Source organism: Pyxicephalus adspersus, chromosome 2, assembly GCF_032062135.1.
Source record: "Pyxicephalus adspersus chromosome 2, UCB_Pads_2.0, whole genome shotgun sequence".
In the NCBI taxonomy this organism is placed as follows: Eukaryota; Metazoa; Chordata; class Amphibia; order Anura; family Pyxicephalidae; genus Pyxicephalus; species Pyxicephalus adspersus.
In genome coordinates, this window is record NC_092859.1 from 89,835,739 (window position 1) to 89,854,185 (window position 18,447).

The following is an 18,447-nucleotide window of genomic DNA, read 5'->3' on the forward strand; positions in this document are numbered from 1 at the left end:
TCATTTCCTGTCTGTTACCACAGAAGAAGCAGTCATGCAAAAAATCAAATACTACTTTATAGCAAAATGTCTCTGACCAGTCAGAGACCACTGGAATCAGAAGCTGTTCTGAAGCTAAAGCTGCTGGCAATTGAATTTCTCCAGGACTGTGATTAGAAACAGTCCAAACCCAGTGCCAGGAAAGCAGGAAAAGTGGCAACCCCAGCAGAAATTTAAGAGAGCCTTCTAGAGAACTTTTATTTTTGAGCAGTGTAGTCTACCCTGAGAAGCATTCAGTATAAAAGTGTGGCTGTCCAGCTGTAAAAACAAACTTCTGTCATGCCAGAGCACCAACTACAGAACTTGAGCTGAAAATTCATAACGTTATACACTGTTAATAAAAATACATACCACATTCTTGCTAAAAGTAGGTTATACAGCTTATCTTCAGTAATGTTTCTAGGCACAGTCATAAGAAAGGGCTGACCAAACAACGTAGATCCATGATGATGACTGTAACTGGTATGGCGAAATTTCTCACGTAAATATATAGGAATTATGACTTGTTCTGTATCCTCTGTCCTATTTATAGATGTTTCAAATCTAAAGAACAAAATATTGATTAAAACCAAAAAAAAAAAAAAAAAAAAAAGAACAAAAGATTTTTTTTTTATATGTATACTTTTATGACTGTGAGTACCATGCAATTATGTTGTATGCAACTTCATAATATTGGCCTGCCTCAGTTATGTATATCTAGAAGGAATCTGGAGATTCCATCAAAGCTAACAGAGAAAACAGTTAACGATAAGCTTGTATTTAGGCAGTGCATTAGGCTAATACATGGCTTAAACAACTGGCCTTACTCTCTGTATTTAGGTTGTCACCATGATTAGCAAACCACATTACAGAACACTACTGCATGAGAAGCATATACTGGAGTTTACTAATCCCAGGATGAGGTGCCTGCATTAGTTACCTATTTAAAGGTCATTTCACTTCATTTTTACCTGGTAATCCTAGGAATAACAGACTCCCTGTAATTTTGTGGTTACAATCACTCACTACACTCCATCTATGGAAGAAGCCATGGTTCCCAAGGCTAGATATATCTAACATGTGTACCTTTGTTCATCTGCATGGTGTGGTGATGGGATTAGCAGTTTACACAAGAATGATGTTCCAGTCAATAAACCAAAAAGATTTCTTATGAAAAAAAGATTATATTCAAATATGCTGCTCAGTTTTCCCCAAATATGACGACACCGCAGGGGGTGGCAGAAGTGTGAAACGAGGGGAACATGTTTTCATTCCATCTGGGATTTATGTGTGGGCATACTAAATGGGGGGGGCTGGGGAACCCATCTGTGGCTCCTGGCAAAGTTACAGTCTGAAAAAGCAGTGGGACAGATGTGGGAAATGTTTGACATGACTGGTTAAGTTCCACAAATAGAAATGAAAAAATTTCCAGGTGTTAGAAAAACCTAATATTTGACTCAGATTTGCCAGAATATAGGAAAATTTAAACTAGTGTTTTTAGTATAAAAATTTAATTCACTGGAAATGCACAACATTTAGTCACTATCTAAATTTGACTATGATGTCCTTCACTATTGATGAGTCTTTTGGAAGTTCATAATCAATAAAAGATATTTATTCTCTCCTGTAAACAATTTTTGTAGACAGGATATAGTAGAAAAAAACATAAGGCTTTCATTTTGGTAACCAGATACAGTATCACTTGATACACAACAAAGTATGCCACGATAAACTACATATTTGAACAATTACAGAACTTACACATAGATGTCATCACGTTCCATTATACTACTCAAGTTTTCATCCATAGCAAATATCCTATGAAACCTATGGTTATAAATATCTGTGACCACCATCTGGAGACATGAAAAACAACAGTTTGTAATTAGCCTAAGAAGAGTGACGTTTGGGAGTAACACGTTTACTGACATTACACGTACCTTCTCTGGGGGAACATCGGAAAGTGATGAAAGAGCTGTACAAAGGTCCATAATGTTTCCAATCTTTGGAACAACTACTTTATACTGAAAAAATAAAAATACATGTAAATCAGAAAAGCTGCTAATGGCATGGATCTTTTTTTTTTTTTCTTTTACTAAAACAACCTGCTAAATAAAGTACACTGGATTCCTGGGAAATTAGGAACAGAGATATGCTTGCGGTTACTTGCACTAAGAGGAAGAGCAGGACCCTAACCTAAATTTCAAATATCAGTTTGGGATAAATTTGGATGTAGAAGCCTTTTAAACAACATAAAAGCTCACCTAGTTTTAAAGGATTAAGAAAAAAAAAACATTATTGACTATAAAACTGAAGATCTATAGAACATTGCACTCAGTAAAAGTACAAGCAGCAGAGCCTATTGCTGACTCTATCTATGTTTATATATATTATATATATATATATATATATATATTTTTTTTTTTCCTTAACCACTCAAAACATTATTTCATTAATTTTGGGTGGGTTTTACAATTGATTGGGATACAATGTCAGTTCACTCACTGTATCTAATATTTAATAAGAACAAGAATTTGTTTCAGTAAATACAAAACAATGATTTAATCATACCTGCATAGGCTTGGAAAGGGGATCCAGTCTAACTAGATATACTTCCAGGGTACGTTCTTTCTTCATTGGCAGTGGAAGTGTTAAGTAACAAAAAGGATCAAACGTAACTGAAATTTTTGAACATTCAGGACATACAAGGGTGGACTTAAATAACCCGTGAAAAATATCAACTATAATGGAGTCATTGCGCTTTATGTGGTTCTCCCAGGCTTCTTCAGCCACCACCTGCAATATGAAACGAAACATAAAAATTTAACATGGCCCTTCATATCTCCTCATGTGAATCATCACATTTAAAATGGTGACACTTGAACTGTTATTATGAGACACATGGGAACAGATTTTATCTGGAATGCCTAGAAGGAACTGTCACTAATATTAGGAGACAGGATCTGGACAAGAATGCAGACATGACAAGTACCTCGTCTGGTCTCCCCTCTGCATCCTTTAGTTGGATGTAAGGCTTCTTTCTAATTCGATTTAAATCCTCATGTAAGCCATCCAATAAGAAAGCAAGCAGTTCTTGGCAATCCTGCTGCTGATAACCAGAAAACTGAGGTGCAAAGCGGCCTACCTGAGTCTATGAAAGAATAAAGCAAAAAAAGCACAAAAATAAGTTTTTATTAGAAATGGTATAAAGAACAATCATCTCACAGAAGGCAGAATAAATACCATTTCACATGATGGTATGAATAATATTAGAGGTTTGTGATAAAATACTTTGTACATGTAACAGTTTGCCAACTGTATTTTCTTCTACTTTAATTGTGGTCACCATTTGCATAGTGTTAAGTCTGCCCCCTACTACATATGACGGTGCTTTGGCCTGGAATCTGGCTTCTCAGGCACTGCAATGTGAGAATGGAGGCAGTACATGTTTTTCTCATATCCTAAATGAATGAGTTTTAGAGTATCCTTCAGTATTAGATGTGATTTATTAGATTAGATTTTTTTTTATATACTGATTGATAATTTCAAAACAACTAACCTTACTGGAGATATAAGGAATACATTTTTAATGTTGTGATTCTCATTTTTAATACTTAGCTATGTTTCTAGTACATAGCATGGTGAAATCTACCTTGCTTATTGAAAAGCAAATGATAGATCAAACATTTCATATTTATGTAACAGCTATTAATAATGACAACATAAAAAAAGTTACATTGTATTTATCAATGATCATTGTAGAAAGTAATGGAAATTGATCTGTTGTCAAAGACTCTAGTGCAGAATCTCCAGTCTTGGCTTTCTGACAGTGGTTCCTGGCAGTCCCATCCTTAATGTTGCGCAAGGTACAGGTAGGCCCAAGGATGTCATATTCAGCCTAATACTACATAGCTGTTACTAGGGCAGACTGACTGACAGCCATATTCAAATATGATTTTGATCTTTGAAATGGTGAAGAAGCAGCTCTTTTTAAAGTGTGTGTGTGGGCTGCTTTGCTTGTCAGTCCTGGAAGGCCTCTTCTCTCTCACTTGCCATCTTTTCAATTACCAGCCTTTAGCGAATGAAAAATTCTGCAAAGATCTAGAAATGTTCAAATCTCAAATTCTCTGAACAATGCATTGCATAACTATTCACAAACACAAGATTAGACAGAGGTTACCATCATTACATATGGTTACTAAATAAATATCTAGAAAACTGACCTTGAATGCTCTTGGTGTTACATAGCTATATTTCCCTGACCACATTTGTTTGATGAGCTCGGCATAAGATTTGGCTATTTCTCCTCTCATTCCCAAAGGGTTATCAAGGTTCAACTCTTCTTGATACTTATCATTGAGGAAGTATTCAGTAAGTGGCGGGGTATTGCTCAGACACTAAAAAGGTAAATGATACAATGGCAAAACACAATAACAAATACTGAAAACAGCATATAAATCCTAATAATATATTTATATTAAAAGAAACTAGTAAGTTGTAAAATAAACATAATCATAGCAAAATAATGGTATTATTGTGTTTTACCTGAATAGCAGAATTCATAAAACAAGTGTTTCCCAGGTTACTTAAGCCACATAGTCCTGGCTGCTCATTATGTCGTCCTGGCTCTGAGTAATCATAATTTTTATAAGCAGCATATGAAGGCAGACAATAGTTTGAATTTTTCACACTAGAAGAAAACACAACAGGTAAATGTAGATGGTGTCAACAATAACAGACCTCTTTTTTCCACAAACATAAACAAGCCAAGTAATTGTATAAGTAAGGTAAAATCACAAACCACTGATAGATCCCACATTTATAATCTGTACTGCAGACAGAACTTATGGCAACCAATTACAATTTAGTTTTTATCAATTTAGAATGGGCTGACAGCTAAAAGTTGATTCCGATTACACTGTATTGTTTCCACTGTACTGCTTATTCTCATTAAAACAGCTTACTAAAAGACAACAACCGCCAGAAACAAGCAACTGTGAAAGCAATAATGTGTAATGGCTAACATAGTTGTACAGAATGAATCCCTTACGTACAGGTAAAACAGCTAGCAAAACATGAAAAACTTCACATTTCTTATATTTCACACTAATTGAATGTTATCAGACTGAAAGCAAGGGCAGGCCACTGAACAATGTAAATGTAATAATTTAGGATGATATATGGAAACAAATATTTAAAAAGTCATTTGCCAAAACGTTATTTACAAAATAAATACAACCCACACACACACAATATAAATAAATAAATATAAATCTACAAATATATTGCCAAATTAAAATATGTCCACAAGGAACATATTTTTTTTTACAATTGCTATTGGAGTTCATGTAGAGAAGGAGAAAAACAAAGATCCAACACAACAGGTATTTAATAATTGAATATCCACTAGTTTATAAATCTAAATTTTTAGGAAAGCTTTATTCATCATAATGCCAAAGTGCACAATTCATTCAGAACAGTAGAGAAAGGATGACAAACAGATAAAGAGCATCCTTTTTCTAGTCCTAAAACATTGGATCCCCATGCAGATAAAAAAAAACACACCAGGATGCAAATTAAAAAAGGGGATTATTTTTTTTTACATGCAAGTAGTGTTAGGACTTGAATTTAACTTAGTATCAGCTTTTGCAGTTACTGTACAGCAGCTGTTAGACTAGGGTAAGTCATGTCAGGAAGAATTCTGATAGAAGGGGTGATGATGAGATGAGCACATCTGTGTGCTGCTTCTCTTTCAATATCCAGTTACAGGGTGGGGTGGGCAGGGACAGGACCAGGGTGTTACTGAACTGCAGAAGAGCAAAAAATTAATGTCAGGGAGGGCTTGATTGTGTGGCAAGGCTTTGAAATCTCAGAAGTGGACAAAAGTAAACTTTTTTGACAGTTAAAATAGTATTTATTCTGGTATTTAGCATTGACTTTCATGCTTCCCTTTGCTTTGCCTTTAATGCTGGCCTTTATGTACAGCCTAGACTGAATACTGCCCAACAACACTGCTCAGGTGGGCCATTATTAGAGTAAATTCCTTAAGCTGTATGTTTCTCTCCTAGTACCTATGACAAAAGATTCTGTATTCTGAGAAGTGAGAATTAAGAGAATAATTACACGCAGAACAAGCCCTGACAAAAAAAGATCCCAAATCCTTGAGCCTCCAACCCCTCCCTGTTCTTTCTAACATATGACTGATACACCTCACTAATAAGATATGCTTATAGCCTTAGGATTAGGATCAAAGCACCCACAATTTGATGCCTTAAATCTGATATAATATCAGCAAAGTATTTATAGAAAGATTTCCATAATAAAATTAGTTTAACATGCATAATCCTGTTTGAAGAGATCCACCTACACTATTCTTGGGTACATATTTTGTTACTAAAATACGGTAATGAACACTCTAATTGTAGTGAGAAATGAGAAAACGTTATTTTGCCCACTAAATCCAGCTAAACTGAATTGACCTGAGACAACCTGTGTTTTCTTGGCTACGTCACATCAATTGAGAGGTTATGATGTTTTATAGAAGACGCAGTAAGGTAGGGAAGGAGTCCCTGTACAAAGGGTACTTACAACCCTAGCGTTCTACCTACTATCAAATCACCCTCCTTGATATCTACGATATATTTACCTACAATGTGGGGTATGTCCCTACAGCTCTCAGTTATTTACTTTTGCTGGGACTCCCCCTTGCTGAGTTTTATACCATCCACATAAGCACTAGCAACTGAAGTACCGTACAGATCTTAAGCTTAAGCTCCCCTGAGGAAGCCTAGAAAGGTGAAACGTGTCGGGACTGCATAAGAAGAACTAGGTTAATAGCTAATAGCACGACTGTCTAGTAATATTATATCTCGGTCGGTGAATGCACCAACCAGACCGGATTTATTTTCCTAATACTTTTGTATACCAAATATGTATGCAATTGGATTTACATGAATACATAACTAATTTCTTATTCAAAGACTCGTGAGCATAAGCCTCTTTCTTTTCTTCTCCTTCCTTATGGAGTTTTATAGCTGTATTGAAAATAAAATATTTACCTTGATATGCATGCAAATTTGTGAAAGCAGCTTTGTGATTTCAGGGAATATAATTCATTTATATGATGTGAAGAATACAATAGAAAGGTAATGGGTATAATTGGAAGCCATAAGCTGCTCTCTAATATTTCCAATTAACCTGATTTATTGATCAAGATTGGGAAATGTTACAAGATATGCCAGAATTCATATATGAAATAATATTAAGGTCATGTAAGGTTCAGGTATCTAAAAATGCAGATAGTCATGTGTATAAATAAATAAAATCGTGCTTAAAAGTAAAGTCTCACTTTAAAAAATAAAGTATAAGGCTGGTGGATATTTGGCCTGTCCGTTTCTGTAATAACCTGTCTTATCTGCATGGTCGCACTGGGAAAATTGCAAAAAGCTGAGCCGAACATGCACTGCTTCAGATTTGGTTGCCAGGGAAACCCAGCAATCCCGGGATCCTGGCCAATCAAGATAGCTGAACACAGTTTTTGGAAAGAGGATGAAAAGCAAGATGGTGACAATTTGCGATGGAATGCGAATAGGCGAGTCACACGGATTTCCACACAATTAAAACAACGGTTTTAATTGTGTGGAAATCTAAAAAATATGCATTCTGTTTTACAAAAAGATAAGGGGGGGGGGGGGTGTAGCAATTGCAGGCATTTTTTCTTGGTGTTACCACCCAATCCTGGCCATGTGATCACTCTGACAACTTTTTACAGTTTCCAGAAAAAACTGTAAAAAGATACAAGCATACATTGATAAATGTGGGACGTATCTACCCTTCACAGCATGTATCCTCTATCTTCTTTACAGCATCCTGTCTGAAACAGGACCTTGTTTTATAACTAAGAAAAATTACGAGCGTTAAGCAATTCCCATTTTATACCAGACAGCTCTTTTCCTTTTTTATTTTTATTTTTGGAAAACCTAATCAAACTAATTAGACTTTTTCTAATTCCCAAGAATACAATAATAAACTCGTCCGAGCTAAAATCCCACTAGAAGACACTCCTGCAATAAAAAAAATGAAAAAGTCTTGGAAGATTTGGGAAGGGGAGCTTTCCGAAAGCATGTGACGTCATGTCCAGCAACGCATGGTAAAGCCAAGTATATTGCTCCATTTTCTTTTCTGGTTTGTTTTTCCTACTAAGAGTAAGTCATTATGGGGGCCAAATGAGTGTAACAAGACCCAACATTTTAGTGGAAGGTCCAAAGAAGAGGAGAGAGAGGTGTTCTCTAGTCCTAACATTCATCCTCTCCTGGTACTACATACAGTACAGTAAGTGAGCATTGTACTATATTACATTTTGTTTTGTTTTTTGAGTTTACATAGCATTTATGTCACTATATTTTAGATTGACTCTTAAGCTGGGTACACATGTGCAATAATTGTCGTTGGAAAGGATCTTTCACAATCCTTTCCAACGACTAAGGACTGCAGGATGCATGAACGAGTTCTGCACATACAGCACCGTTCTGCTCTATGGAGAGGTGAGTTGGAGAACGACAGAGCGACACCCCGCTACGCGCTCTCCCCCTTCACTTCCATTACGATCGTTCGTCGTCCATCGTCCGTGGATCCGTCAGGATGATCGTTCGGACAATGGATGCTGTACACATGCCAGATACAGGGCCGATATCTGACCAGAAGCATTGGACGTGTGTACGTAACTTTAGAACAGCCTGCTGCGGGTTTTCTCCAGGACATAGTAAAACAATTCATAACTACTTAGCTGAGAGTTGAATTGTTTGGAAGAACATTACAGACTTTACACATAAAGAGAAACAGACAGGAACCACTTGCCATTTAGCTGCTCAGGCAGACTATCCTAAAAAAGTGATAAACTCTGATAACATGCAAGTTAGCGTAAAGGATGCTCTATGTGCCAGTAACAATATTTACCAAAACTGTACAGCTTTCTAATATAATAAGTAATACAGCACACAGGAGTTACTGACAACTTGTATGAAATTATTGTCTATCAAACAAATACACACTGTAAAATGTTCCTATTTTTTTACCATGATCTGTAAATCTAGGTTTGTTAAACAAAACTCTTGCAGCAGGAGCAAAAGGACTAGTACTAAAAAAAAGTCCAAAGTATAGACAACAGTAGACAACACTTGGTTAGAATACACATATTGCTTACTTTCTGCTGCTGAAGTTTTTATAACTATTTGACAGGGGTGGAGGAGAAACCTTTGGCAATGTTGAAAAATTTGAAGCACCTGAGGACCTTCAAAATATGAAAATGTGCAAATTAGAAAAAAAATGTTGGTTTCCTGTAAAGTCTGGAAAAATAACCCCAAAAACCCAAATCAGTCTCAGTTTTAAATATTAGTTATAAAAGTATGTTTACTAGCACAATCACTTTTTATAGCTGTTTTAACTGGAAGTATACTGTACCACTGAATTAAAAGCAAGCAATACAACGTATTGTGGGCATGTATAATATCCACCATGTTATAAGATATATGTCTATATTACTAATGAATACAGGCATAATTACTCTGCCTTAAGCTACACAGCATTCCAAACTCACATGGAAAGCGCTTCATACACAGCCCAGATGACCTGATAATTAAATCAAGGGAAGGAGCCTGAGGGAAAGATCCAGAACACTAAGAACAGCAAGACTTTTGGACCCTATAATATGGCCATCCTAAAAAGTCTATGTACAATCTGAGATTGTCAGGTTGCTTGTGGACATCAGTGCTGCTGGCCTAGTCTCCCTTTGGTCTGTCACCCTGAGAGATTGTGATTGTAGTTTCTGCTGATTGGTTTTTAATATCTGGCACATATGATCCTAAACGTGATACCAGTCTCATCAGTCCTCGGGAAGATTATGTTGTGAAATGCGTTAAATACTGTGTAAGATTGGCCAATGACTTTGCTACAATAAACATACCTCTGATTTTAAGCAATACAATAAATAAATTTTTTACATTTTAATAAAAATGTTGTGATATACATTATATTCAGTGCCTCTAAAGTCCTTTAAGACTGGTGTTTTTTGTGTTATATGAAGAAGTGGTAGATGTGGCACTAAAATACACACCAGTTCCTCGTTTATTAATATAAGGAAGGGTTAAAAAGATAACTGAAATAATGTCATTACCTAGTGGAAAGTTATGCAACATTACTATGACAAGTAAAAAAAAAAAAAAAAAAAGGCAGTACAAGCTTAAGGGACCATAGGTGTAACTTATCCTGCCCACTCCATAAACATGGAACTTTAAAAACACTTTTCTTGCACTGTGCACTTCACCTGTACATCTCTCAGACATTCTACTATTAACCAAACAAAACATTTTCATCAAATCTAGTGGGATAGAAGTAGGTGAACTTTCATAAAGAAGTATGGTGTAAGTGGATTTCAACTTTGCATCTGTCCTGCTACTTTGTCAAAGAATTACCACATAGGCTGCACTAGCTGAGTATGTACCTTTACCACGGATAGTTTCTAAAACATAGCTAGGCAAATCAAATTTAATATCTGACTGCTTTTTAGCCTGTTTTATGATGTCTACATCTGGAGTGCCTAGATAATTAAACTATAGTTTGACATCCTTTATTGGCAATTGGTAAAATAATGTCACTAATATTCTGCAAATTCTGATCTCTCACCTAATAGTAAATATTCATTGATAGTAACTTTTACAGCCTCAGAATTACCAAAGTTGCAGATAACATTATTGGTGTGCCATATCTTATCTCTCTTTTTCCCTTTAAATAAATGAGAAACTTAGAATGTACAATAGTCATCCTAAAGCAAATATTTTCAGAAAATGGTAAATACTGGAATTCTTCTTTAACGCTACAAAACAATACATAATCCAGTAGAAACAAAAGCTGAACACATAGCTTTAAAATATCCAGCTACGAAAAGCAAAATACATGTACAGTAATTATAAGATGGAAAATCAATTTTTCTGTTCTTGTCTGTGTATTGTTATATAATATTCTACATAAATAACTATTATAGCAAACTAAAATACAAATGCACTTTTAATGCATTTAAAGGTTACAAGAAAAAGAACACACAAATTGAGATTTGATGTTGTTTGGTGTACTGACTGAGCCTCCACATAACACTGTCTGTATAAAGTGTCCGATAAGGGGATTACAATAGATTTTCACTAAAAATAGCCAGTGTAAACTCTGGGAAAATACTGCAGCCAAAACTCTATAAAGTTCACAATTTTCCATTATGGGTCCCGTCACTGCAATAGAGAGCACAACTTCACATCCTGTTCTTTTACTTGATTAACAGTACACACATTTGCATAATTTCTCTAAATATTATTTTTTTACAATAAGCCCAAATAAAACATAAAAATATTTAAATATCATTGTCCTTTTTTTTTTTTTTTTTATACTCCATTGATTTTGCATTTCCTACATATTTGGCGACAGGGTCCCTTGTATTTTTTACATAAGTCCTTTTCATGAGGACTGGTGCCACTTTCCTTGCCTACAACCTGTTGATTTGCTTGGTTCAAAGGTTTTCCAGGCAAAGAGATTAAGGCATATTGTATATTTGAATGATCCCCACCTGTCCTTGTAGTGTGTACAGGTAGGTCTCAGGTATTAGGAATTGCTGTACAGGACAGGCCTAAACACAGGAACTGAAGAGTAAAAAATTTTCACATTATGTCTGGGCGACAATGGTCTATAGGACAAATAAGGCCTATATATACAAAGCGTCTGTTAATTTGCTGGCAGCACACACACAACATATTTTTATTATAAAATAGGTCACTGTATATTCTGATATCTTACACTGACTTAACGGTATTTGTTTTAAGTAGAACATATACCTATTTTTCTCACAAATCTTCAGCACATGTTTGTCCAGTAGTTACATTGATACATTTTAGCTAAATTGGACACAAAATTACATTACAAAAAAAAACACTTACTTCGGCATAGAACCTCTTGGCCACTGTCCATCTGGATTTTTCTGTTCTATTACTAGCATCTGTAAAAAGCAATGCAAGATAAAGAATACAGTATAAAACAAAAATTAAAATAATCTCACACTGTTGAAAAAAAAATCACAACATCACATACACAAAGCTACATCAATTGCTGTGTCAGGAAGAAAAGCAATTTAAAGTAGATCAATGGAATTACAAGCTTATGGATAAAACGCTTCTGGGCTTAGAGGTTACACAGAGATGTCTTACTATACGTACGAATATGCTTTGTTCTTCTTAAAATACATTCAAAAAGGACTGTAAAAATCATTTCACTATGTTGATTTTTCTTTTAAGGTTTTTCTGTTTGCAGCTTTAGGTATATAGCAATACTTTAAAAAATATTTGCATCTCTGTTTCTAGTTAGTTTGAAATTATGGGACATTAGGTTATAGTTAACTTCCTAATGGTACATAGACAGCAAATAATACACAGTATTAAAAAATTAAAGTTTAAAAAATAAAAGTTTATGCTATAAGTACATTTTATATGTAACTATCTGGACAATCACATTGCAACATGGATCTGTAAAGAGACCTCTGTGATTGCCAACAAGGGGTTTGCCACCAAGTACTAAGTCATCTTTTGTGAAGGGATCAAATACTTATTTCATTCATTACAATTCACATCAAGCTCTGACTTTTGAGCACTGTGTTTTTGAGGGTTCTTTGGTTCTTTTGCTGTCTCTCACACCTACAATAAACCTACCAATACAATTATAGACTGGCCATTTCTTTGTCAGAGGGCAAACATGTAAAATCAGCAGAGGATCAAATACTTCTTTCCCTCACTGTATATATTATATATGCTACTGTACAGTTATATTACAGGTTTCAGCATTTTTGATTCATTTATGCACCCTTGTTTTAACAGATTTTTGTGTTTTTTATATAAAGTTTATTAACTCATATTTCGGTGAATTATGCCTAAGAATTAGGCTGCGTACACACGTCAAATTTTTCTCGCCCGATAATCGGCATCGGCCAGATATCGGGCGAAAATCTGGCGTGTGTACAGTCGGCGTTGTCCATCATCCAAACGACCGTCCTAACGGATCCATGGACGATGAACGACGACCGATCCTAATGCAAGGGAAGGGGGAGAGCGCGCAGCAGGGTGCCGCTCCGTCGCTCTCCCCCTCCCCTCTCCATAGAGCAGAACGGTGCTGTATGTACAGCACCTGCCGCTCCGTCGCTCTCCCCCTCCCCTCTCCATAGAGCAGAACGGTGCTGTATGTACAGCACCGTTCATGCATCGTGTAGTCCTTTGTCGTTGGAAAGGATCGTGAAAGATCCTTTCCAACAACAAAGATTGCAAGTGTGTACGCAGCTTAACAGGCCTACAATGTAAAATACATTTTCATGAAAGACAATGTACCGCTTTTAGACATAAATCCAGAGAGAAATGAAACGCCCAGGAGGTTAAGTTGCTAGCTGTGAAAAAATATGATGTTCCAAATCCTACTCCCTATGTAAGCCACTGAAATCATATCAAAGTCCCAGTGTTATACCTGTCCTTGATACAAGCCAGCATCCTGTATAGTGCTTTCAGGTTTATTCAGAGGTTCAAATGTATTGCTCATATATTTGTTCCACAGTCTGGTCTCTTTATCATCTGGAATACTGAATATTCTCCTCATCTCTTTTTCAATCATATCTAAAAATGTAAAATATGGCAACTTAGTGTCTACATTATACAATAATGTTTAATATTTCAGGAAAAAAAAAAAAGACTACAATAAATTACAGATAACATAAAACAAAGAATTTAAACCTAGTCAAGTTGCTTATGTGCATTTTCTATGGCTCACCTACTGCTAGAGCAGAAAGACAGATCAAACACAGTGCAATAATTTAAACAGATAAGATAATTTCATCTGCTGCTAGTATGCACATTAATTTCCGACAGATCACTATCATTAATGATGTTCTTACAAAGATGTCACAGTCAGGAATATGACATTCCCTTTGTTTCTCATTTTGATTCACCTTATTCTTTGCCTAGTTTTTGTCTTGAAAGAATGACCTGCAAATGACTTACCTATTGTATCCGCTTTACTAAATCGCCTTGTGACCACATTGTTCATATTGCCATTCTCGCACAGTTTAAGTTCAGTTAAGTAAACTTCTACCTTGCAATGCTTTACAAACATACCCTGTTCAACTACCTGGAAATTAAAAATGATAAAAGTCAGTGATAGGAATGAGGTCAGAATACATAAAACCTTTTTGCACCTGTAAATCTTTTCAGAATGGTGGCACAGCAATTTGCATTGTGGCATCCCTGCAATGAGATTAAGAATCAATTCCCTCTGTATGGACTCCCTCCATTGCTAAAAATATATCAGAACATCAGGTGGTCCTAGGGGGTTTGTTGTAGGAGCATAAGTCTGAAATTACTTCTAGGGATTGTAAAGAGCTTTGGAATTTGTTGACAACATATAATACATTAAAAAATAAGATAGGTCAAATTTAAAGCCAGGCTACGGGCAAATACATTTCTAATTTACCCACCAAAAATTCTAAATAAAACTATTAGAAATATATTGTAATATATAATATTATAAGTATTTTATTACAATACAAATATTGTACCTGAATTAAATGCCAAATGAGCATCTAAGACACTTCTGGTAGTAGAGATCCATCAACATAAGCCACTCCTGATGTTTAAAAGTTATGAAGCCAACCCTACAACAGTGCAGGACACCTTGGAGTTGTTACACAGCCAATGGGTGGGGTCCACATCTACCATCTCACTCCAGGATGGAGTAATTGGGATGCAGATTTTCACATACTCATAGTTTTAGGTAACACGGAGTCTAGAAAGACTTGGAGTGGGGTGAAATACCAAGATATTTTTTAAACCTTGTACCAACTAAACTTTTAATGACTGCAACTACTCATTCAGAAACCCTAGCAGGTAGCTAAGGGTATAATCTGACACAAGATACTTCATGCTGTGCCACTCAAAGTACCTTGCCTTGTATTTTAATTTTCCTTTTTTTTTTTTTACAATGACTGGTGCTTAAATAACCTACATCACTTGAGGTTGTGATAATGTACATTTCCATAGCAGGTTTGGAAAGGGTAATGCCATCAGTTATCTGTTACTAGTTTGGCCATGCTAGTTCACTTTAAATCCAATATATCCCTAAACGGAATATGGAGATTCTTTCTTTTGAACAGAGAAGCACAGAGCTAAAAGGGGTATATAATACTTGTGCAAAAAAAAACAATAGGGCATAAAATACAAGACAAAAAGTCAAACATAAGAAACAAAAAAAAGGGTTCGCAAGATAAAATTGCATGAAAATATGGCACTTTAGTGTCTAAAGCTGGCATGCGATCAATCTTTTTTATTGTGACTTTTAAAAATTAAAAAAGGAAAATTTGATATTTACCATTCTTCTTTGCATCTGTTTTTATAATTGTATACAAAAATCTGCACAATGAAGTAATGTGTGAGGAACAAAGTACCTTCCGAGCTATGGGTTCCTGATTTTCCATCAGTGTATACCAGCTAACAAGCTTATTCCATCCTTCAGTAGGCAACAGAATGTAATCAAGCTCATCAATAAGATGCTCCTTAAGAGACTGTGCATCAGTATCTGCGAAAGAGACTGTCAGCATTTAAAAATTGAGACTATTAACTGGAATCTTTAAAAGAAAAAACATTGCATAGAATGTGATTATACAGAATACCAGCTACTTTTAAAAGAAGTTAGAAAAGGTACCTGTCCGGGTTTAGGAGCTGCTCACAGCAAAAAAAGTTTTAAAATAAGAGCCTAGTTGAAACCATTGCATTTGAAAACATATATGATTGTTTCTAATGTGCTGAGTTATATTACAGCTACCCTATGGTGATCCCTGGGTAACTAAGCACAATCAGTTAAAAAAAAAAATACAAACACAAGAAGCATTTATGTTTACTTTTATGGTGGTTAATGCAACTGTGTTGCTATCTAGCTGCTAAAGGTATCTCCCATGCATGAATGTGAAAGGCTTCATGGATTATAATGGAAAATACTTTCCCTGTATTTTTGGCGCGGAGAGCAGGGATTTTAGCACAGTTACACTATGATGGTGTGAATAGGTTTTACAGTTCCAAATTATGGCAAATTGTACATTTTTAAAAAGTCTAAGCATCTGGAGAAGATGGACTATCATGAGAGAAGCTGGTGATCAAGTAAAACTGGAATGAAAAATATTTGCCAATAGCAAATGATTTTTAAGAAATCCTATCCAGGTTTGCTGGATCACCCAGGTTCTTTAAAGATAATCTATTTTCTCCAGTCCCAAGGAGTTTTATTCAATCAGGCACAGTGTGTTGCTTTTAAATGTAGTATGTGCATGCAACACAGCATTGGCCTGAACTGAACCTATTGAAAACAATTTCATTTGTTGATGTGTTAGACCTGCATTGAGCAATGCTGCCTGTACCTGATGTAAGTGGTGTATACAAGCCCCAAGAAAAAAAATAAAGGCTGCCAATGCTAATCTGGAAACAATAGTCCTGTCTGTCATGCTGTTGAGTATTATCTACCACAGACCTGGAACAAGTGTGAAGGTCAAAAGAGTTCTGCCCGACATTTCATTCCAAATTATTTTCAGTTTCAGTGATATATCCAGGCAACAAATATTCTTAGAAAGAGGTCAGAATTGGTAGCCACTGTATTTCTCCCAAGCTTTCCATTGTTATGATATGTTAAAGAATAATTTAGTAAGTTCACAATAATATTGTAATATTTACCAGAAAGACATTCAATACCACTTTTGTATTTTAACATGACTGCTGTTCCATATACAGAGTTGTATACACTCCTTCTGGTCACTTGTATATTAGGAAATTAGATTATCATTCCTGCTTAATGACTACTGAAATAAACTCAGCTTACAGAGAATCTGTTGTTTGCAATCAGGTCAGAATGACCCAATGACTTCCACTAGGAGAGAGGAGCAGAGAATCACAGTTACTATTCAGAGTACCAATCAAAAAAGAGCTTGGATATGAAATGAGAAATATGTCTGTCCCTATGAACATATATAATTTACATTCTATTCATATGTTTACAAAACATAAACTTTGTAAGATTGTTTACACTAAATGATCACAATCATGTAAATAGTAAGGTGACCTTTTTAATTGCCACGGGCCAAAATATGCAATTACACTACAAGTATAAATAATGCCAACATTTCAAAGGTGACAGTATCATACCTGCTATTGCCATTGAGCAGTTTCAGCATGCAGGGATAACACAGGGCCGATTAGGTGGTTAACTACAGTGATTTATATCACTGATCTATTTGAAGATAAGAAAATTTGACATAGTTTTTCTAATTATTTACATAAACTAAATGTACTACTGTACAACTAAAAGCTTTTAGAAGTCACATACTTTGTTGTAAGGGGTCCACCTCAGTGCAATTAACCTCCTTGCCGTTAAGCCCGACCTTCGTACGGGTTCAAAAAAGTTGCTCTTTTTGTTAAACCCGAGATTTTCCGTACATTAAAATCCCCACTTACCCAGGTAAGTGGGGATTTTAATGTAGGGAAAATCCCGGTCCCCCTGTGCTCATTCAGCGTCGGGTTCGTGTTCCAGCGTCGTCCTCCGTCGATCGTCGGTCTCCCTTTCCAGCGTCGGGTGCCTTCTCGTATACCAGCGGGACCAGGTAAGAAGCCGGCCGGCATGAAAACCTGTAACGCTTTTGGTACAGAAATCTGGACCTCAGTGTAACGCCCAGGTGGTTAAAGCATCACAATCTAAAAATGAGATCTGGGGAAGCAACAAACAGGGTTTTGCAAAAAAAAAGCCCATGCTTTCTTTTGCAAACCTCTTTTTCTTTATTTTTAGCTGCTAGTACCACACACTATGTCCTAGGGTGAATTAATTCACATTGTATAGGTAAAACATAAACGGGAAAGGACTATAAGGGGTAAAAATTAATGAAACTAATGAGAATTTGAATTCTTTTTTTGCAAAAGCCGTATGGTGCAGGCAGGCACTCAGAAATAATTGAACAGTATTTTGAACATGTTACTAAAATATTAGTGAATGACCTTTGAGGAGTCCAGAGTTATCAATGGGACCTGGATACACATTCTGATCTCCCATCTGATACTTGTCCCAGCTGTCAAAACCCACATATTTCTTCCACTGCTTGAACCAGCGACTGTCGATCAAGTACCTGAGAAAAAAACCAAACACAGAATTACATAAAACACAGGCAATATAAGCGACTTAGGATATCATAAGAATATATAAGTCAAGTGTTCTCTCTTTTCGTTTTTTGGGTGAAAAACCTGGCTGTTTTTGGGTGGTTACTGAATTGTTAGGTCTCAATACAGGGGCTGCCACTCACCTACAGCTTCTTCCCACCCAGCCTAAAAAATT

At 35.8% G+C, this 18,447-nt stretch overlaps 1 protein-coding gene across 1 annotated transcript in view; it reads right to left on the bottom strand.

Annotated features, from left to right (window-relative positions):
• Positions 1-18,242, bottom strand: part of USP15 (ubiquitin specific peptidase 15) — a gene marked incomplete in the record, with an annotated part of 30,611 nt that extends 12,369 nt beyond the window's left edge. The window contains 14 exon segments of the mRNA XM_072401422.1: positions 391-582; positions 1,780-1,874; positions 1,959-2,042; positions 2,590-2,814; positions 3,011-3,169; positions 4,242-4,415; positions 4,564-4,708; positions 9,221-9,307; positions 11,994-12,052; positions 13,561-13,706; positions 14,091-14,217; positions 15,530-15,660; positions 16,803-16,995; positions 18,114-18,242. Coding sequence (XP_072257523.1) covers positions 391-582; positions 1,780-1,874; positions 1,959-2,042; positions 2,590-2,814; positions 3,011-3,169; positions 4,242-4,415; positions 4,564-4,708; positions 9,221-9,307; positions 11,994-12,052; positions 13,561-13,706; positions 14,091-14,217; positions 15,530-15,660; positions 16,803-16,839 — 1,661 coding nt within the window.
• Positions 18,243-18,447: the final 205 nt, after the last annotated feature.